The 21,643-nt window shown below is 48.4% G+C and overlaps 2 protein-coding genes across 3 annotated transcripts; one reads left to right on the top strand and one right to left on the bottom strand.

The window, feature by feature from the left end:
* The first annotated feature begins 335 nt into the window (after positions 1-335).
* Tsnaxip1 (translin associated factor X interacting protein 1) lies at positions 336-14,641 on the top strand. Its single transcript, XM_042700610.1, has 16 exons — positions 336-379; positions 1,840-1,942; positions 8,007-8,119; positions 8,233-8,356; positions 10,178-10,271; positions 10,706-10,902; positions 11,267-11,402; positions 12,195-12,364; positions 12,456-12,615; positions 12,692-12,822; positions 12,967-13,089; positions 13,227-13,379; positions 13,505-13,614; positions 13,821-13,944; positions 14,041-14,147; positions 14,314-14,641. The coding sequence occupies exons 1-16, from the start codon at positions 336-338 to the stop codon at positions 14,573-14,575; spliced, it is 2,151 nt and encodes a 716-aa protein (XP_042556544.1). The 3' UTR covers positions 14,576-14,641.
* An 83-nt stretch (positions 14,642-14,724) lies between these two features.
* Positions 14,725-21,261, bottom strand: Cenpt (centromere protein T). 2 transcript variants are annotated; one of them, XM_042700980.1, is made up of 13 exons: positions 21,101-21,261; positions 18,999-19,089; positions 18,792-18,879; positions 18,609-18,705; positions 18,361-18,497; positions 18,180-18,216; positions 17,868-18,016; positions 16,460-16,660; positions 16,106-16,258; positions 15,768-15,864; positions 15,242-15,418; positions 15,045-15,149; positions 14,725-14,956 (listed from the first exon to the last, which is right to left on the bottom strand). In XM_042700980.1, the coding sequence occupies exons 1-13, from the start codon at positions 21,211-21,213 to the stop codon at positions 14,833-14,835; spliced, it is 1,569 nt and encodes a 522-aa protein (XP_042556914.1). In that variant the 5' UTR covers positions 21,214-21,261; the 3' UTR covers positions 14,725-14,832. The 2 variants fall into 2 exon arrangements, with proteins under 2 accessions (XP_042556914.1, XP_042556915.1); XM_042700981.1 differs by having other exon boundaries at positions 16,106-16,225.
* Between the last annotated feature and the right edge of the window lie 382 nt (positions 21,262-21,643).

Here is a 21,643-nt window from a genome sequence, read left to right as displayed (position 1 = left end):
ACACCGAAAACTACAACTCCCGCCGACAAAACGGCCCCGGATTCTCTGCTCACCTCCCTCCTCCATGGCCTCAGTTTATCCCCCTGCTTCATTTCTGAAGCTAATGCCAAATCTGCGGCAGAGAATGGCTCTCGGGGCATCCCGCTCCTGTGTTTCACTACATCTTTGCTACTTGGCTTCTTCCCAGCCTGCAGGCGAGGGGCTAGGGGCGTGGCACAACCCTGGTCCCGCCTTCACCGCAGGAGTAGCTGGGAGTTTAGTTGCCAAGGCGACAGGCTGTACACTATCTCAGCTTCCCATTCTGCGAGTGCTGGCCGCCTGCCTGCCAGAGGGTCATGGATAACGCGCAGCAGCGTCTGTACAGCTTCTCCAAGCCGCGGTAGGCGTTGATAAAACTGAGGGAGGAGAGAAGGGCTTAAGTACGCTTTCAGAAAGGGAGATGACACCTGGTCAGTATCTCTGCACTGCTCATTGGCCTCCAGTTCTTTGTGTTGAGGCTCCAATCCCACAGAATCAGTGATGCAGAATCAGAATCCCAGTTGTCAGTCCAGTGAGGATGGAGTTACGTGCTAGCAAAAGGGCAGGCTCGCCAGACACTGGTGACTCATGCCTGTAATCCTAGCTACTCAGGAGGCTGAGATCTGAGGATTGCAGTTCAAAGCCAGCCTGGGCAGGAACTCTTATCTCCAATTAACTAACAAAAAAACGGAAGTGCAGCTGTAGCTGATGGTAGAGTGCTAGCTTTGAGGACAAGAGCTCACTCAGGGACAGCAACCAGGCCCCAAGTTCAAGCACAAAAGCAAAAAAAAAGGCCAGGCTTGAGCTCAGTGGCTATAATCCTAGCTACTCAAGAGGCCGAGAGCTGAGGCTCAAGGTTCAAAGCCATCAGGGGCAAAAAATTTACCTGTCTGGTTGGTTGCCTGCACTGGGGCTTGAACTCAGGTCCTCCTGCTTAGCCCTTTTGCTTCAGGCTGGTGCTCTACCACTTAAGCCATTTCCTTCTCTTTTTTTGTGTGTGTTGGCTAATTGGAGATAAGAATCTTTAAGATTGTCTGGCATAGATAGCTCAATCCTGTAATCCTAGCTACTTGGGAGGCTGAGATCCGAGGATCGTGGTACAAAGCCAGCCAAGGCAGACTCTTATCTCCAATAAACCACCAGAAAACCAGAAGTGGCACTGTAGCCCAAGTGGTAGAGCTAGCGTTGAGCTGAAGAGCTCAGGGACAACACTATAACCAGCAAAAAAGAAGAAAAAAGAAAAATCTTTACGATTGTTGTTGTTGTTGCCAATCCTGGGGCTTGAACTCAGGGCTTGAACACTGTCTCTGAGCTTCTTTTGATCAAGGCTAGCACAACTACTTAAACCACATTGCCACCTCTGGCTTTTACTGTTTATGTGGTGCTGAGGAATCAAACCCAGGGTTTCATGCATGCTAGACAATCACTCTGCTACTAAGCCACATTCCCAGCCCCTCTTTAAGATTTTCCTGCCCATGCTGTCTTCAAGCCATGATTGGTCCTCAAATCTCAGTCTCCTAAGTGGCGAGATTACAGGGGAGAGCCACTAGTGCCTGGACTCTCTGGGTTCCTGCTACTGTAGGAGTTGGTGAGACTAATGTGATGAGAAGAATGCTTCTGGGAATGTATGAAATTGGATTGGGCTCAGAGCCAGGGGCTTGCTGGGTAACATCTCTGGGAATCTGGAAGCAGTGCTGGGAAGACCCAGAGCCTGACCCTGAGGAGAACAGAGGCCATGCCTTTTGGATTTTGCAATCGTTGAAAAGGCTCTCCCTATTCTGGGCTCTGTCACGCATGACCAGTTTCTCCTTTTCTGTGCAGATCACAGTCAAGACCTTCAAAAGGCACTTCAGATGATGAATCCCCTTATGGAGACTCAAAATTTATCCAGAAACGTAATTATTCTCAGAAATGGAAGGCACTGGTTAGTAACAATCGCCTTTTGGAACCCTACATTAGGCTCTGGGAATTGTTTCCCTGTCTGTAACCCTAAAAAACCATTTACCTGAATTGACCAAAGAGGCTTCTTCCCAATCAGGGGCATATAGTTCACAGGTACCTACTAGGCTTTGGGGAAGAGGGAGTGCACACTAGTTTCCAAAAAAGCCTTCACAGATCTCCTCAGGCAGAGACACACAGCTGCTGTCCTCAGACCCCCCTTCACTACACCTCATCATTCTGAAATGGACTTCATTTCTTCATCCAGCCAGGCATATGGTGGGCACTGTGGTAGATGCTGGGATGATCACACCAGCTTTGCCAAGTTCCTTCAATTCTGTGACTATACCTTTTTTTTCTTTGTGACCGTAATGTCTAATAGGGTCCTTCAGTGGCTGACATGTTTTGTTTGGGGCACTGATTTCAACCTCCTAAGGAGCTAAGTGTCAGCCAGAGGTGCCTGGCTGAGACTGATACATGTCAAAAGCACCATAATAAGCAGGGGTATGAAAGCAGAGGAAGGGGATATTTCTTTATTGTGTTGTTTGCCCTGAGTTCCTCCTCCATTCACACTCTTAAGATTTTTGTATAAAAATAGTACTGTCACAGAGGTAGGTTGCTATGTGCTTATAACCTCAGAACTCAGAAGGCTGAAGCACAAATATCTCTAGAATTCAAGATTAGCCAAGGCTACATAACCAGACCTTATCTCAACTTCATTTTCTTCCCCCAAGAAAGAAAGCTATTGCACTATCTTCTAAGTACTTTTAGTATATTTTGTTTTGGTGGGGTTTTGTTTGTTTGGGTGGTACTGGGATTTGAAGTCAGGGCTTTGTGCTTACTAGGCAGGCACTAACCACTTGACTAGCCTGTCACTAGCCTGCTTTTTGTTTTGATTTTCTTTGTTTTGATACTAGGAATCAGAGTGCCTCACTCTGTACACAAGTACTTAGCACTGAGCTACAACCCCCCCCACACACACACTTTGTTGCTATGATTGCTACAGTCCAATCCACAAATACTTTCCAAATCTTAGAGGAAAAACAAAAATAAACACAGTTGAGTAAATTTATAATTCCAATTTACTGTGGAAACACTATAGACAATGTGATGGTTTTCCTGATGTGTGTTTCTTGTGAAGTTGGGAACATTGGGTCATAATATACTTGGTGAGGACGGAAACTTCTTGTCCAGAGAATAATATGTATTCTCCGTAGAAACACATCCTGGCAGGGCAGGCTCTGTCCAACTCCTTGCTCCCATCAGGGGTCACATAATTCTGTGATCCTGCAGCCAGGTTCATTTGGGCTTTTTCTGCATGGCCATGGTTAACCACTAGGGGCCACTGTTTCTCCTGCCATCACCCTGTGGCTGCCTTTGCATTTTCACCTGCAGGGGGCTGCACAGGGCACAACCCATCCAATCTGGTTATAAATCTGTTCACCTGTCATCAATTATGTTACCCTTGAAATTAGCGTTCTTCATCTTTCTCTACTTGGTGTAGCTTATCTTGATAGGAGGGTATTAAACTCTAATTCTTTCATCTTTTTTTTTTGTCGGTCGTGGGGCTTGAACTCTGGGCCTGGGCGCTGTCCCTCAGCTCTTCAGCTCAAGACAAGCGCTCTACCACTTGAGCCACAGCGCCACTTCCAGTTTTCTGAATGTTTTTCTGGAGATAAGAGTCTCACGGACTTTTCTGCCTGAGCTTTTTCTGCCTGAGCTGGCTTTGAACTGCGGTCCTCAGATCTCAGCCTCCTGAGTAGGATTACAGGCATGAGCCACCAACACCCAGCCTAATTCTTTCATCTTTTTTCCCACCTGTATTTTTCTTTTCTTTTTTGTGCTGGTCCTGAGGCTTGAACTCAGGGTCTGAGTGCTATCCCTGAGTTTTTATGCTCAAGGCTAGTGCTGTATCATTTGTGCCACAGCTCCACTACCGGCTATGTTGTAACTACATTGGAGATAAGTCTCGACTTCCCTGCCCAGGTTGGCTTTGAACTGCAATTCTCAGATATCAGCCTCCTGAGTAACTAAGATTACAGGTGTGGACTGTCAGTGCCCAGCTCTATATTTTCTTTTCTTTTTTTCTGTTTTCCTTCCTTCCTTCCTTCCTTCCTTTCTGTCTTTCCTTCTTTCTTTCTTTCTTCTTTTGCGCACGCATGCAAGCCCTGGAGCTTGAACTTAGAACCTGGACACTGTCCCTGAGCTTTTGCTCAAGGCTAGCACTCTACCACTTGGAACCACAGTGCCATTTTGGCCTTTTTATTGTGGGGCTAGGGGTGGTGGCAGTAAGTTTTTTGGAGATGAGAGTCCACAGACTTTCCTGCCAGGCTGGCTTTGAACTGTGATCCTCATATCTCAGCCTCTTGAGTAGCTAGGATCACAGGCATGAGTCACTCACTGACACCTAGCTTATTTATTCTACAGTACTTATTGAGTGCTACCTGAGACTATAAAGAGTGCCAAATATGATGCCATCAATCCTGGAGGTACAAGCTGGGCACTGGTGGCTCATGCCTGTAATCCTAGCTACTCAGGAAGCTGAGATATGAGGATCACGGTTCAAAGCTAGCCCGGGTAGAAAACTCCGTGAGACTCTTATTTCCACTAGAAAACTGGAAGTGGCACTGTGGCTCAAGCGGTAGAGCACTGGCCTTGAGCTGGAGAGCTGAGGGACAGCGCCCAAGCCCAGAGTTCAAGCCCCAGAACCGACAAAAAAAAAAAAAAATTCTACAGGTACAGAGATAGGTCAACCCAGAGCCCTTTCAAAAGGCTGGTGTTTTCCCTGGGCCAAGCAACTAAGCTAAATATGTACCTTCCATAAATATCTCACAAGTAATGAATGATCCCACGATTGAGTTAAAACATGTACAAAACTAGCAGGATGCAGTAGAAAAAGTCATGCCAAGAACAGTCTGAGAAAATGATGGCATTTTCCACATTAAGAGCCAGTTGCCATTAGACTGGAAGAGCTTTTTACCATTCGCCTGAACAAGAACCCGGGGCAGGCAGGCATCCTGGTTTCTCCATTCCTGAGAATGGGAGGTTGAGGTCAGAGCACAAATGAGACTTTTTCAATAATTCAATTTTCTTTTCAATCTGAAGGTGTCCTTTGCTCATTGTAGAAAATGTGCAATTATACAAAAGTAATAATACATGATCCTATCATTAGGGAATAATAATCTCTGATAACTTTTTTCTTTTTTCTTTTTTTTTTTTTGGGGGGGGGGCTCCGGTTGTGGGGCCTGAACTCTGGGCCTGGGCGCTGTCCCTCAGCTCTTCAGCTCAAGGCTAGCGCTCTACCACTTGAGCCACAGCGCCACTTCCGGCTTTTTTTTTCTGCTTATGTGGTGCTGAGGAATTGAACCCAGGGCCTCAGGCATGCAAGGCAAGCGCTCTACCACTGAGCCACCTTCCCAGCCCATGATTTTTTCTTGTTTTTCATTTCTTGCCATATTCCTTCCTTAATTTTAGTCTTTAACTCTTTCTTTAAATTTTTTTTAGAAGTCTAACTCTTATAGGTATATCATTAATGTATTTTTTTATTGTTGTTGTTGCTTGTGGGGCTTGAACTCTAGGCCTGGGCGCTGTCCCTCAGCCCTTCTGCTCAAGGCTAGTACTCTACCACTTGAGCCACAGTGCCACTTCCAGCTTTTTCTGCTTATGTGGTGCTGAGCAATCAAACTCAAGGCCTCATGAATGCAAGGCAAGCACTCTACCACTGAGCCACCTTCCCAGCCCCTGTTAGTGTATTTTTTTTTTTCTGTTAGTGTATTTTTATTTTGAGCTTCTTTGTAACTATTTCATGGCTGAATAACACTGTTCTGTTTTTTTTGTTTTTTTTGTTTTTTTGTCTGTCGTGGGGCTTGAACTCTGGGCCTGGGTGCTATCCCTCAGCTCTTCAGCTCAAGCCGAGGGCTCTACCTCTTGAGCTACAATGCCACTTCTGGTTTTCTAGTGGTTTATTGGAGATAAGAGTCTCACAGACTTTCCTGCCCAGGCTGGCTTTGAACCACAATCCTCAGATCTCAGCCTCCTGAGTAGCTAGGATTACAGGCATGAGCCACCAGCACTCAGCTCACTGTTCTGTTCTTAAACATTTAGAAATTTTCTAATTTTTCCAGAGGCATGGTATGACTTTGAGGACTTCCCTTGTTAGAAATGCTACTGCTAGCTGGGCACCAGTGGCTCATGCCTGTAATCTTTACTCAAGAGGATTGCCATTGCAAGCTAGTCCAGGCAGACAAATCTGACAGACTCATCTCCAATTAATCAACAAAAAGCCAGAAGTGGAGGTGTGGCTCAAGTGGTAGGGTGCTAGCCTTGAGCAGAAAACCTCAGGAACAGTGCCCAAGTCTTGAGTTCAAACCCTAATACTGGCACAAAAGAGGAAGAAGAAGGAGGAGGAGGAGAAGAAGAAGAAGAAGAAAACGAGGAGGAGAAGGAGGAGGAAATAAAGCAACACTGCTGCTGTTCCAGCTCTGACTCCTTCTGGGGTAGCTGCCTGGGCTCTTTGTTCCAGGCCTTAGCCTAAACCAGAACCTCAGACAACCTGCTCTTCCTGGGTGTCAGCCCCAATTCACAGCTCTTCAAATCTATATCCTGGAGTCTTTATGCTACCCAAGCATTCTTTGTGTCTTTCTACCACTTATAGACTGCCTAAGTGATCTCACCTACTCCCTTGCTTTTATTTCAGCTGCATTAGCCTCATTATCCACCGCTTACAGAACCAACCTTTCCTGGCCTATCCCAGTGAGGGCCTCCCAACCTCCATGAACCTGCACTGGCTTCACTCATTTCATGTTGACTTGTGATCATCAATTCATGCCCATTGTCCCCAGCTTCCCACATGTCCTTAGAATCCAGAAGGATCTGATAAGCACTAGGACCCAGATGAGCTTGATGAACAAGTGAATGATTGGATTGAATAAAACCCTAGGTAGTTAAGTGATACAGTATACAGTAGTACAGTGCTTACCTACCATACTTGAGGCCCTGGGGCACCACCACAAAAAAAAAAAAAAGACATAAAACTTAGAAGGCTGCTCTGGACCAGAGGGTTATATTTGGCCTCCCTGCCATGAGCACTTCATGAAAAGATTACTACATGCCCCCTGCCCCTGCTCAAGGTTCCAAATGAATTCCATTTCTGGGGTTCCTCACCTGCTTCCCTTTGCCCCCAGTGGCATAGCCCAATCTTCTCTCAAGATTTACAGCACCCTCTGCTGCATGTCTGCATCTGTCTTGTAAGTCCAGGCTTGAGGCTGGGCCTGCCTTCCTCTCTGTTTTTAGCCATACTATTTCATGGGGCCAGGGCCAGGCTCTCTGGTAACTCATATCTGTTTTCACAGCACAGGTATTCAATACTCACTGACTTAATACAGAAGAGAATAGCTCACTTTTATTGAGTTCCAAGCAGGAGCCATAGTGTCATGGCACCTCACCTCAGTATAGGAAAGTGGTGACCACCATTAGCTCCATGATGGTGGATACAGAGACTGAGGCTCAGAGAAGTAAACCCATGACCACACAGTTAGTAAGGGAGATAAGAGCTTTAACCCATGTGCCCTAACTCAAGGACCATAGTCTTAATTATGAACCAAGATTGATGAGACACACCTGTCATCCTGTCATCCCAGAACCTCAGGGGAGAATCTTAAGTTTGAAGCCAACCTAGAATCTACATAGTGAGAAACCATGTCAAGATTGAGAGAGGGGGCTGGGAAGGTGGCTCAGTGGTAGAGCACTTGTCTTGCATGCATGAGGCCCTAGGTTTGATTCCTCAGCACCACATAAGCAAAAAGAAAAAATCCAGAAGTGGGGCTGTGGCTCAAGTGGTAGAGCACTAGCCTTGAGCAGAAGAGCTGAGGGACCAGGCCCAGAGTTCAGGCTCCATGACTGGACCCCCCAAAAAGAGAGAGAGAGAGAGAGAGAATATCAGAGGAGAATGGTAGTGGGGAAAACAAATGGGAATGTGGGAGGAAGGATGTAGGAATATCAGGAAGGAGGGAGTCATGTTGCCATAGTAACACCATATTCTCTCCTTGAAGCCCTGGCAGTTCTCCCTGAGTGGCCACTTGTCCCCATGGCCCACATTCGCCAGTGGCCAGACTGTTCTGCAGAATCAAAAGCCCTGTTCCGATGAGTACCGGAAGCGACCTAGGTAAGACAGGGTTGGTCTAATGGTGAATGATATACCAGGCAGATAGGGTTGATGTATGTGATGTCCCAGGCCAAGGGTGCTGGTGACATCCCATCCTGCATTCTTTTCAATAGCTGGCAGCATCATCCCCTGGGCATAGCCAAACCCAAGTACCTGGAGCAGCTAGAAAACTACCTACGCAAAGAACTTCTCCTGCTAGACCTGGGCACAGATTCCACGCAGGAGCTGAGGTTACAGGTCAGAGTCACAGATTAAATATGGGGGAGGGCAGGAAGAAACCTCACCCACTGATACTGAGCAGGTTAGACATTCTGAGGGATCTGGCTCATCTGGGTCTCTCCTGAAGAAAAGCATATCCTATAACAAGGTCAGTGAGCCAGGTCTTAGATGGCTCCCAAGTTTGAGCTACTCAGGAGGCTGAGATCTGAGAATCATCACTCAAAGCCAACCTAGGCAAGAAAGTCCATGAAATTCTTATCTCTAAATAGCCAGCAAAAAGCCAGAAGTAGAATATGGCTTAAGTGATAAAGCACTATGCCTGACTGAAAAAAGCTAAAGAACAGTACCTAGGCCCTGAGTTCAAGCCCCAGTACCAGCACAAAAATCAAACAAAAATACTACCAAAGGGCTGGATGTGTGGCTTAGTGGTAGACTACTTGCCTAGAATGCATGAAACCCTGGGTTTGATTTTTCAGTACCACATAAACAGAAAAAGCCAGAAGTGGTGCTGTGGCTCAAGGGGTGTAGCACTTGCCTTGAGCCAAAAAGCTCAGGGACAGTGCCCAGGCCCAAACTTCAAACCCCACGACCAACTCCCTCCCCCACAAAAAAATACTGAATCTTGTTTTTTTTTTCACTAAATTATGTACACTGGATGCTCTCTCCTGTCCCTTCAGCTGCTAGGCTGGCTCCATAGACATCAGTGAATCAGAGCTTTGTACCTGTGGATCACACCTGTAATACTAGCTACTCAAGAGGCTAAGATCTGAGGATCGTGGTTTGAATTCAGCGTTGGTAGAAAAGTCCAGTAGATTCTTATCACCAAGTAACCCCCAAAAGCCAGAAGTGGAACTCTGCTCAAGTGATAGAGCACTAACCTTGTGAGGAAAGAAAAAAAAAAAAAACAAAACTTCAAGGACAGCACCCAACCCCTAAATTCAAGCCTCAGGACCAGCAAGCACACACAAAAAGACATCAGTAAATGGAGCCTGAATCTGGCAGTTGGGAAAGCAAAAATCAAATAGAGCCCACTAGCCTAGTAATAACAACCCTAATCTTGAGGAACCAGTTCAGAGGCAAAGGAAGGAAAGAGAAGAGGAGAGAGAAGGAGGAAAGAAAGGAGGGAGGTAGGGAAGAATGGAGGGAGGGAAAGAAGGAGGGAAGAAGCTGCATCCTAGATTCTGGTGTTTATCCGAGAGAGACTCAAGGATGATAACAGGGAATCTCTCACTTCTGATCATGACTGAAGCATTTACTGAGCTGTCCATGGGCCAGGCCCTGGGCACAATCTTACAAGCAGAAGATACCTCACCAGTGAGGAAGCAGAAGCTTAAAGGCAGTCCAGTAGGAAGTAATAGGGCTGAATTTTGGGGAAGCAAACAATGCTGCCTCAAACACTTGCTGATTTTTGTGTATGCAAATCTAGTCTCCATATCCAGGCACCCCTTCCAAAAGGAAAAAAAGATAAAATCATCCTGTGTCCAAAGGAGACAGGAGGCCACAATTCTACTTTAGGGTCAGAATGCAAGGCTAGAATTTTCAATTTCCTGATCCCATGGGACTTTGAAGTGGAGTGGGGGTGCTGCTGCTGAGAGGTACGGGGTCTAGAAAGCAAGAGGCTGGCTGTTTATACAGCCAGAGAAGAGGGTCAGACAGTGGCAAAGTTAGCCAATGATAGTGTTCCAGGTCTCAGAAACCCTTCAGAGAACCCCCTCCCCAAAGTCCATGGCACCTATGATATCTAAGTGATCCCCAGAGCATTCCTTTGCTATGGGTTACCTGACAGCTTCAAGGTGGCAGGTATGGGCTAGGAGGTGACAGGTTCCCTTTTCTGGTCAGCCTTACAGAGAAATCTTTGACTTCTTCATAGAAGATTTCAAGACCTATAAGCCATTGCTGTCCTCCATCAAGAATGCATATGAGCTGATGCTGGGTAAGAAGGTAGCTTCTTTCCTGGGCCCAAATAGGAATGGCAACAGAGGAGTCTCTTCTGATTTTTCTGGGACTCCATAGCAGAGCTGGGGCAGCTACTAACTTGGGCCTTAAGGTCACTCAGGGTACCCCATGCCCTCTCACCATTGTAAAAGCTAGAGAGGTAGTATTTACAGGAAACAATTCCAGGAGCATAAGCACCTGGCAGGTTCAGGAGGTATGAAGAAGCTGGGGCTCAGGACTAAAGGCATAAGTGTGAGGGTATAGCTGTGATTTCAGACCCCCAAAACAAGTGCAGAAAGACTTGAAGCAGGGGACATGGCTTTGAACAAGAAATTGATAACTGACAGCCATTCACTCATAACCTTAGCATCTGTCTTCTGGCTGTTTGTTGTCCCTGGCTGGAAAAGGACTTTACCACTTATCCCTGCTTAGCCTACCAAAGGGACAAGATACGGACCCTAGAGCCCCTAAAGGCCAAGCTTGTCACTGTGAATGAGGACTGCAACCAGAGGATCCTGGCTATGAGGGCTGAGGAGAAGAGTGAAATCGCCACATTGAAGAATGAGAAGATGAATTTGCTAAAACTCATTGACAAAAAGAATGAGGAGAAGATCTCATTGCAGAGTGAGGTAAATGAAAGTGGTATGCTGCCAGCTCCTGAATTCCTGTTTCACTGTGACCACAGGGATCACCTGTGCACTAAGGCAACCCCTAACTCCATTCTCCATTCTGCCTAGAATGACACAGAGCTCTTCCATCTCCCTGAGCTCATATTCCCATCACCCTCTTCTCTGCTTGGGAGGCTCAGCACAGACTCAGTGTGGCCCTGGTATTAGCAGATTCCCGGAGGAAAGCCTGGGCACTTTGCTGGGTTCCTAAGACTGGCCACTTTCCTTCTGCCTTTCCTGTTACTAAGCCAAGGGCACCACCCAGCCCTCATCCCACCCCTGGAGTGACTAGCTGACCCCAACTACACAGCCACCTTCGCAACAGGTATCCAAACTGAGGAAGAGCTTAGCTGAAGAATACTTGCACTATCTCAGTGAGAGAGATGCCCGAAAGATTCTCATTGGGGACCTGAATGAGCTACGGTACCAGCGGGAGGATATGTCGCTAGCCCAGTCTCCAGGTAACCAGAGTCAAGTTTCTCTTATTCTGAGGGATGGGAGAGAAGTCCAACTCTCATCATTGACCCCGTTTATTCAATATTTCCTTTTTTTTTCTGGGGTTCAGTCATGGGGCCTGAACTCTGGGCCTAGGAGCTGTCCCTCAGCTATTCAGCTCAAGGCTAGCACTCTACAACTTGAGCCACAGCGCCACTTCTGGCTTTTTTCTTTTTGCTTATGTGGTGCTGAGGAATCGAACCCAGGGCCTCATGCATGCAAGGCAAGCGCTCTACCACTGAGCCACCTTCCCAGCCCATGTCCTTGAGTTCTTTTGTTCAAGGCTAGCACTCTATCACTTTTGAGCCACAGCACCACTTCCTGTTTTTGAGTGGTTAGTTGGAGATAAAAGTCTCACAGACTTTCCTGCTTGGGCTGGCTTTGAACCATGATCCTCAGATTTCAGCTTCCTGTGTAGCTAGGATTATAGTAACCAGAACTCGGCCTCATTTAGTATGTCTAATACTCATTCTGTGCCCACATGTGGGAGATGTCCCTGCCACCAGTCAGGGCTGGGGATCTTCTCAGCTGGACTAAGAGTCATAGGATCATTAAGCAGGACCATTTCTGAAAGGTGAAGGAACTGTCTCCTCTTTGACGTGGTTATTACATATCCTAGACTTCTCTATTTAAGCCTAGGCTGGTAGTACTGTGGAGAAGACTCAGCACAGAGAGCGTGTCCCAAGAGCTTATTCAACCCAGCGCTGGGCTACAAGCTCCAGAGCCAGGTTGACATAGGCTGCTGGCCTCCCTGGCAGGCGTCTGGGGGGAGGACCCTGTGAAGCTGACACTGGCTCTGAAGATGACCCGGCAAGACCTGACCCGCATACAGATGGAGCTCAACACCATGAAGGCCAACTTTGGAGATGTGGTACCAAGGAGAGATTTTGAAATGCAGGAGAAGACCAACAAGGATCTTCAAGAGCAGGTGCTGGTGGGCTGGCAAGGCTAAGCTAGACATGGTAGGTAGGGCAGGATCAGTCCAGTGGGTAGCCAGGATCCATCCACCTTGCCTACAGCTGGATAGCCTGAAAGCCGACTATGAGGAGGTGTGCAAGGAACATGAGTTATTGCTGCAGTCACACATGATGACGCTGAAGGAGCGAGACCAGTTCTCAGCTGAGCTGCAAGAGATCCAACGCACCTCTACACCCCGACCTGACTGGACCAAGTGTGAAAGTAATTATTGCCATTGGGGATCCAGGGCTTACTGAATGGCCTGGCCTGGACTCTAGCTCCCTCTCCCCACTTGCAGATGTGGTGGCTGGGGGCTCAGAACGGTGGCATATACTGGCAGAGGGCAAGAACAGTGACCAGCTGGTGGATATACTCCTGGAGGAAATTGGCGAGGGCCTGCTCCGAGAGAAAGACTTCTTCCAGGGTCTGGTAGGGGAGTCCCTGAGTGGGAGGCAGAGACCCAGAGCCAGAGCCCACAGACCTTGCGAATGAGGAGATAAGCTTTTGGGGAGACCACCTGGGGTTCTTCTGTGTTTGGAGGTGGGGACACAGAGCTGATACTCTGCCTTCCAGGGCTATGGGGAAGATGTCCCTGTTTTCCTTCAGTGTGAAGGCAATGTGGAGAACAAGAAGCCAACTAAAAAGTTTGTGGTAAAACTCCTCAAGGATGCCTGGAAGGAACGGCTCACAGATGAGGTCAGCTCTCTCTCTAGTCATTTTGGTCTAGGAAGGCCTTCAGATCAGAGTTCTTCGGGAATGTGGGGGTCAACTCAAGGGATTAGGAAGTAAGGAGAGCCAACTCTGGCAAGCTGACCAAGCATTTCTCCCTACAGAAAAAGAAGTTCCAAGATTTCTTCATCAGTTTCTTGGAGCATCATTTTGGGCCCAGTGAGGCCATAGCCTGGGCTTACACCATTTTTGAAAATATCAAGCTCTTCCGTACCAATGAGGTCATGAGTCAGTTCTATGCAGTCTTGATGGGCAAGGTGAGCCTGGCCCCTGGTTGTTCCACTTAAGGAGACAAAAAGGACCTCTAATCCCAGCATAGGCCAGCTCTGCACCCACTAATCCAGGAAGCAGCACATTAGTGAATATACATCCTTCCCTGTAGATGTCCGAGAGTGTATATACCAACTACAGGGATACAGTAGCCCAGCTGCAAAAGGAGATGAAGAATGCTGACAGTCAAAATGAAGGGTTACTAACCAGTGAGCAGTTCAGGTAAGAGGCCAGTCCAGGCCATCCCAAACTCCAGCCCACCATCTCCACTGGCCTGGCCCCCAGGTATGCAGGGAAAAAGAAAGCCCCAGAGCTCAGTCCTTCTGAACACTAGTTGCGATTTCCTCTCCCCGTCCCAAAAGGGGATGGAGAGAGGAGTGGACACCCTCAACCAGGTTCCTGTTGACTTATTGTGTCTCCTTCCACAGCAACATTCTTAAGACCACCTTCCCCCTCAAAAAGGACGATGCAATTCAGGAGCTGATGGAGGCAGGGGGCTGGCATGTTGGCAACATTGCAGATGTGTTAAATTACCCTTTTTTGTTTATGGAGGTGGGTATGGGGGCCCAGGAACTTGCTCTACCCTTACCCTAACCTTAACTGGACTCCAGTCAATGTGGCCTTACCCTGCCTTGTGGCCCCTTCCAGAGTGAGGAGGGCCAGAGTGAGCCCTTTGTGCAAAAGCTGTGGGAACAGTATATGGCTGAGAAGGAAGAATACTTACAGGAACTAAAGCAGCAGCTGGGCCTGAAACTGTAAGTGACCTACCTGGGAGCCCACAGGCCCACTCAATCACTGAATTGCCCACAGGGTGGCATCTTAGGCCCACCTATGCTGCTGGACACTACAAACTGCTCAAGCTGGGCAGAAAGGAGGGCACTGGAGGGCTCAAGCCTCTCTCTCTTTCCTTGGGGGGGACAGCAATCAGGAGGTGACACTATCCAAGCTACGAAAGGCCCTGATGACCATTGACCCCAGCCTAGACAAACAGACACTGAGTGCCTATCTGAGCCAGGCCTTCCAGATTCCTGAGTCAGAACTGCCAGATTTGGACAAAGAGAAGGAAGAGGAGGAGGAGGAAGAGGAAGAGAGCAGTGCAGTAGAGCTCCAGAAGGTACTGGAGCGACTTCACATTGCTGACATCAAGCGCATGGGGCCTCGAGAGCCAGAGCCCACAAGCTAGATCATGATGGGCAACACTGAGTGTTCCAGTGATAACTCCATTTTTATTATAAAACTGTTCATTCCAGGCTGTGCTGGGAAGTCAGTGACTGGGGGATAAGGGGTATCTGGGCTGGCCCCAGGACGTGTACAAAAAAGCAGAATTTCTGTTTGTGATACTTTATTGATCTTAGGGGAGAGGGAAGAGGGGAGAGAGCTGGAGAACGATATGAATTACAAGGTCCTGGTGCAGACAGAGCAAAGGTTGAGGCCTGGCCATCATTGAGCAGGGAAGACAGAATTGCCGCCAAATGCACAGGGGATGAGCAGCTGGCGGTACTCCAGGGGCAGGTGTCGCTCCACAAGCACATGCAACGAGATTCGCTCAGTGACCAGACCCTGCCTGCAGCAGAGAAAAAGGAGCAGCCAGCATTAGCATGAGCACCCTCCTCCACCCTCTCCTGCCCAGCTTCTCTTTTCTGCCCTCTTACCGTCGCATCAGCAGCTCCAAATCCTCTAGCGTCACAGTCTTGCGGCCAGCATGACCAGCAAACACCTCCAGATCATTGCAAAGGTGCTGGAAATACTTGTCTAGGCTGCCATGGAGGTTGAGGGAGAGCAAACTGAATGAGTCTGTTCATAACCTAAGAGGCTCCTCTACCCACCCAGGAGTACAAGATGCACTCACCACTTCTCCACCATCTCAAGAGCTTTCTTCTCTATGGGCATCTTGGCATAGAAACTAAAGAGTTTTGCATAGTGGCTCAGTCCAGCTTTGTAAGGATCTTGACGGCGTCTGGGGCCAGCAGTCCGGGGCCTGAGGGGAAGTTTGGCTGGTACAGGCTCCTTAGGCTCTGGAGGCAAGCTGGGGGCAGAAGTAGACTTGATATTTGAGGAGGCCCCTATTGAAGTTCTGCTTCTTCCTTAGCACCTGGCCTAGTCTCTCCCCTTTAGGATCTATCATTGCCTGTCTCAATTCCACTAATCATCCTCAAGGAAGTCTTCTCTGACTATACACTAACCCAGATACCTTTTCCTTCTCTAAGCCCCTGGAAGTAGGCTTCAGGATGACAAATACGTTATTGGGGAACACCCTGTATCCCAGCTCAGGCTGCTGTGCTGGGTGATCTGCATATCCGTGGGGGACATAAAGTGCCAAATGTCAACCTCAGTGCAGCCCCCTTCCCAAGAGGCCCAGAATCCTGGGTTCTTACACTGCAACATCAGGCTGTGTTGGGGCTGGCTCAAGAAACTGACGGGATCGCTTGGCCTGGAGGAACTCAGGGGTGCTGGAGGCCATTTCTGGACTTGCTGTAGAGAAAAGGCAGGGTCACAGGGGACCCAGGTTTCACCATCCCAGTCAGCCATGCAGGTCCAGTCTCCTTGTCAAGGGCTTTACCCATCTCCAGTCAACCAAGTGCTCTTCAGAGTTTCTCTTCCCCACTAATACCAGCAATCCTCAAGTCAATCCCCAGGCAAGCCCCTTCTATGTGCCAGGGCCTTAACACAGTAGTCACCAACCACCTGCTGATGCCTACACTGGGCCTTTTACCTGGCCTGCCAGAAATGTCTTCATTCTGTATAGATCCTTCTGGCTCATTGTCCTCCACAGCCCCCTTGGATCTCTCTGCTTCTGACACCTCTGAAGAAGCAGCAGGCCAAGGTTGTAGCTCTGAGAAGGGCAAAGTAAAGCCAGCCTCACTCACTGAGAAGAGAACATGCCAGAGGCAGCACCATGAAACTGGTTTGAAACCTCTTGGCCCAACACTGATTCTGATTCTAGGTAGTGGAATTGCTAGCCAGGAATTCCAGTTAGGAAACACATGGGATCTGGGAGGAAAAGCTACCAGTGCCAACTCTTGCCTAAGCTAACCTTGGCTCCAGACCACCTGCCCCACATACTCACTGTGGTTCTGCAGCTCTGGCCCAATGCTGTGTGTCCTATGACCCGCAGCCCTCTCAGAATCTTCAGTACCAATGTGAGAGGAGTGGGCTCGGGAGTGATACACACTGGGAGAATGGCCAACCAAGGGCTGTGAGAAGGGCTGGGTATCCTCCAACACTGTATCCGTTGGCAAAGTAGCAACAGCAGCTCTGACACTGTCACCTAGAGATGAAAAGCAGGCTGCAACTCAGTGTATTCTAGGCCTACCTGCTGAACCCTGAGTTTCTAGGGCCCACATAGAGGGCTCTACAGGTCTGCCCTGCCTTTGTGGCTTTCAGAGAAAGATTCTGAACCCCACTTCTCTCTCTCTCTCTCTTTTTTGGTTGGCTTGAACTCTGGGCCTGGGTGCTATCCCTCAAAGCAAGGGCTCTACCACTTGAGCCACAGCATTACTTCAAGTTTTCTAGTGGTTTATTGGAGGTTAGCGTCTCACAGACTTTCCTGCCCGGGCTAGCTTTGAACCATGATCCTCAGATCTCAGTCTCCTGAGTAGCTAGGATTACAGGTGTGAGTCACCGGTGCCTGGCAGCACTTATCTATCTCTTGTCCACAGCTGACCATGTTACCTTCCTGCTCCTTGGCCTGGCATTTCTACAGCTTGCTCTCCCTCTCATCCCCACTCCAACTATTTACCATTCCTTTACTCTCTACTTCTCCCCTGCCCAGAACTGTCCTACTCTGGTGAACTTGTGTTCTGCAATCAGGATCCCAGGTCAATTCTTTTTTTTTTTTTTTTTTTTTGCTTATGTGGTGCTGAGGAATCGAACCCAGGGTCTCAGGCATGCAAGGCAAGCGCTCTACCACTGAGCCACCTTCCCAGCCCCCCAGGTCAATTCTAATTAGCTAGCTGATGATGAACCTAGCCACCAAACTCCACCCCTTTCCTACTAACCTCAGCTTTGTAGCTCAAAAATATGAGGTTCTAGAAGATACAGACCTGACATTAAGGCCAGGGACACTTGTGGAAAGAAAGCAGAAACTACTTCTTAAAGTACTGACTGCTAGCCGGGCGCTGGTGGCTCACGCCTGTAATCCTAGCTACTCAGGAGGCTGAGATATGAGGATCGAGGTTCAAAGCCAGCCTGGGCAGGAAAGTCCGTGAAACTCTTATCTCCAATTAACCACTAGAAAACCGGAAGTGGCACTGTGGCTCAAGTGGTAGAGCATTAGCCTTGAGCTGAAGAGTGCAGGGACAGCGCCCAAGCCCAGAGTTCAAGCCCCACGACTGACAAAAAAAAAAAAAAAAGTACGGACTGCTGTCCTTGACCCTACCAACAGAGGAACAATCCTGGGCTCAGCTGTACCTCTTTTTTGTCATGGAGGGGGATAGTTTTCCCCAAAGGTTGGATGGAGAAGACTTCAACCTTACCTGGAGGAGCTAAGGCTAAGGAATTATCATGCAGATCTTGCAACAAGAGACCCATATCTACAGCCCTTCGGGTAGGAGGTCTGCGGGCCAAACCAGGTCTCCTCACTGACTGTGGTTGAAGAGGTGTGGCAAATGTCAGGTTGAGGGAGCTGGTGTGAGGGAAGAAGCATAGGAAAGTAAGGTACCTGAGGCCTACTTTTGCCAAAGGATTCCCCTTCTATCCTGGGGATCTCATCTCTTTGGTGTGGCTCCCAGTGAGTTCCTCCCTTCCCAGACCTCTGTTCCATCAACCCCCAAAAGAGGTAATAGCACCTGGTAAGTGATGAGGCATCAGCATTCCCTGCAGGATCTGTCAGTGACCAGTGAGAGGTTATAAAAAAAGAAGAAATCATGGTAAGTTATCCAGGCCCATGAAAGTCTTCTCTTGGGCATCTTCCACCTCTCCAGAGACCAGAAGAGAGAGGACAGCAACAGGTAGTGTTCTATGCCTCACCTTGAGGGAGAGGCAGCCCCTGATTTACTTCTTGTTGAAACAACGACAATCTCAGCTTCTGCTTCCTCTTGCCAGGGGCTGGCAGACTTGGTGCTAGTGTTGTGGAGGGCTCTAGTTCAGGAAGTTGCAGCTGCAGACTGTAAGGACACAGTTTATCTCAGACAGGCCAGGAAACCATTTAGGCCCCTGACGAAGCTCCCAGACCAGAGCTGTCCAACACGTAGCTCATAAGTGAGTTCACTGTGCACCTGCCCCGACTGCTTTCCCTTCTGGAAGGCTGGACCACCTGTAGTGCTGGTTCTGGCTTCACCACTGATTCTGGCATCAGGATGGAAGATTCTGGGGCTGCAGAAACAGGAAGATGATGGAGCTGAGAAGACTACCATAGGACTGGTGTTGAACTAGCACCTAACTAGCAGACCAGAGCTCACCAGTTAATAGGATATTCTTCAGCAGGGTCCGAGGTGTCTGTTCCTCCAGGTTCTTACTGGCTCGAACATGGGCTAATCTGCCAATAGACTACGGGTAAAAACACCATGAATCTAGTCTGTTCTTCTGCCTTCAAGGTAGGAGCCAGAGCAGAAACATACCTCGGGACCCTATGTAGAATTCTAGAGTGGTCGTGACTGGTCACTTACCCTGCCTCCATGGGAATGCTGTCTGGCAGTTGTCTTTGTTTGGCTCCTCCGTCTTGTAGAGGAACGTGTTTCAAGCAGGGTTTTCGGGGAACTGTATAAAGACCAATAGCTCTGAGAATTCTTTTTTTTGGTCCTGGGGCCTGCACTCAAGGACTGGGCACTGTCCCTGAGCTCTTTGGCTAAAGGCTAGTGCTCTATCACTTTGAGCCACAGCTTGACTTCTGGTTTTAGGTGGCTAATTGAGGATGAGTATTATGAACTTTCCTGTTTGGGCTAGCTTTGAACCACAATCTTCAGATTGTGAGTAGCTAGGCTTACCAGTATGAGCCACCAATGCATGGCATCTGAGAATTTTTTTTTTTTGCTTTAACTTTTTTTTCATCTGAGGATTCTTAAAAAGTGAGGGTGAGGGCCGGGCGCCGGTGGCTCACGCCTGTAATCCTAGTTACTCTTATCTCCAATAAACCACTAGAAAATGGAAGTGGCGCTGTGGCTCAAGCAATAGAGCGCTAACCTTGAGCTGAAGAGCAAAGGGACAGTGCCCAAGCCCAGAGTTCAAGTCCCACAACTGACCAAAAAAGAAAAAACAAAAGTGAGGGTGAGAGCTGGGAAGGTGGCTCAAAGGTAGAGTGCTTGCCTCCCATGCATGAGGCCCTACGTTCCATTCTTCAGTACCACATAAACAGAAAAAGCCAGAAGTGGCGCTGTGGTTCAAGTGATAGAACACTAGCCTTGAGCTGAAAAGCTGAGGGACAGTGTCAGGCTCAGAGTTCAAGCTCTACAACCAACCAAAAAAATAAAAAAGTGAGGGTGAAGAGATAGGGGATGCAGATATAAGCCTTTACCAGAATTTCTGGCCTAATGCCCTTTGCTCTCAGGGCCAGGAACCCATAAACAACTTGTGCCTTCCTTTTCCTTGTTTCCCAGCCCTAGATCAACAGGGATTATGAGAAGAGAGGAACTATCTAATTAGAAATGGAGGCTGAGAAAAATTTCAGAGTTGACCAGAATCATAAAGAATAAAAGTAAGCCAGGGACTGGTGGCTCGTATTTACTCAGAAGGCTGAGATCTCTGAGGATCAAAGTTTGAAGCCAGACTAGACAGGAAAGTTGGTGAGGCTATCTCTAATTAACCAGCAAAAATGCTCAGAACAGGCTGGGAAGGTGGTTCAGTGGTAGAGCACTTGCCTTGCATGCCTGAGGCCCTAGGTTCGATTCCTCAGTACCACATAAGCAAAAAGAAAAAAAGCTGGAAGTGGTGCTGTGGCTCAAGTGGTAGAGCACTAGCCTTGAGCTGAAGAGCTGAGGGACAGCACCCAGGCCCAGAGTTCAGGCCCCACGACCGGACCCAAAAAAAAAAAAAAAAATGCTCAGACCCTGAGTTCAAGCTCCACGACCACCAACAACAAAAGAATAAAAATAAAAGTTTGCCACATAATAGAAGAAAAAAAATGGAAGAGTATCCATTCCACACCTCCATATAATCCAAGAAGGATATTTAAGAATTTTTTGTCAGTCCATTTATCCAGTCCAATTCCTCTCAAAACCATGTACAGGTTACAGGTTCCCTGAGCACAGCTCCATCACTCATAGGTCTAAAACCAACGATAAATGACTTGCCATTCCTCTATAAGGAAAAGGACTACACTGTACCAGGCTGGCAGATGCCAACTTCTGCGCCTTTTGCCCCATGAGTTCACCTCTACCAGAAACATCAGAACCAAGTCCTGCTTCCTAAGCAAAGCACCTTTCCAGTTTCTGTTTCCTGACTTCTTTGTAGACAGCTTCCTAACGCTTTTTCCACGTAAGTCAGAAGCCACAGGGCAAGTAGAACTGACTATGCAAGGGAAAGTAGGGCCACCTGCAGAGGCAGGGTGGATACCTGGCCACACCCTAGGCTAGTTTGGGCTAAGTAATCCAGAGGACGCAATGCCGATCTTTTGCCTCCACACGTCCAAATTTAGAGGCACAGATAAGCTGAGCTGGGCTAGGAGTTGGGTCAGTTCTCAGGGCCTGGGGCTCGGATCCTCCCAGAGAGTATTTCTCTCCAAACAGGATTGGAGACCCCACTCATCAGTCATTCTAGCAGCGCCCCTACAAACCCAGCCTGAGCACTCCGGCGTCGCCGCGGGGTGCGGGAGTCCGCTGTATCCAGCACCCGCCGTAGCAGGGTGCGTGTAGTGGGCTCGCTGTCCGGACTGAATCTGTCCGCCATCCTCCCAGCCGCCGACCCCAGCAAATGCCCAGACAGCCGCTGGCTCCGCGTTCCCGCCGCCGCTTTTAAGGAAATTCTCGCGATGTTGCCGCAGAGGCACACGGGAATTGTAGTTTTCCCGCAGCTACGTGCAACGTTGGTAAAGCCAAAGCTTGTCTGGCCTTACCGAATGTAAGTTTGGGCAAATATATGCCACCTATCCAAGTTTTGATTTTAATATGTGTACGTTGTTGATTATAGCCATCTGGTAAAGAATTCGGGTAGCCGGGCGCCCATGGCTTAGGCCTGTAAGCCTAGCTGTTCAGGAGGCTGAGATCTGAGGATTAGGGTTCAAAGCCAGCCCAAGGAAAGTCCGTGGGACACTCATCTCCAATGAACCACCAGAAAACCGGAAGTGGTCCTGTGGCTCAAGTGGTAGAGCGCTTGCAAT

This window comes from Dipodomys spectabilis, unplaced genomic scaffold (assembly GCF_019054845.1).
Source record: "Dipodomys spectabilis isolate Male_0828 unplaced genomic scaffold, ASM1905484v1 ptg000273l, whole genome shotgun sequence".
NCBI classification, from domain to species: domain Eukaryota; kingdom Metazoa; phylum Chordata; class Mammalia; order Rodentia; family Heteromyidae; genus Dipodomys; species Dipodomys spectabilis.
The sequence above is the reverse complement of the archived record's forward strand: the minus strand, read 5'-3'. Positions and strand labels throughout refer to the sequence as shown.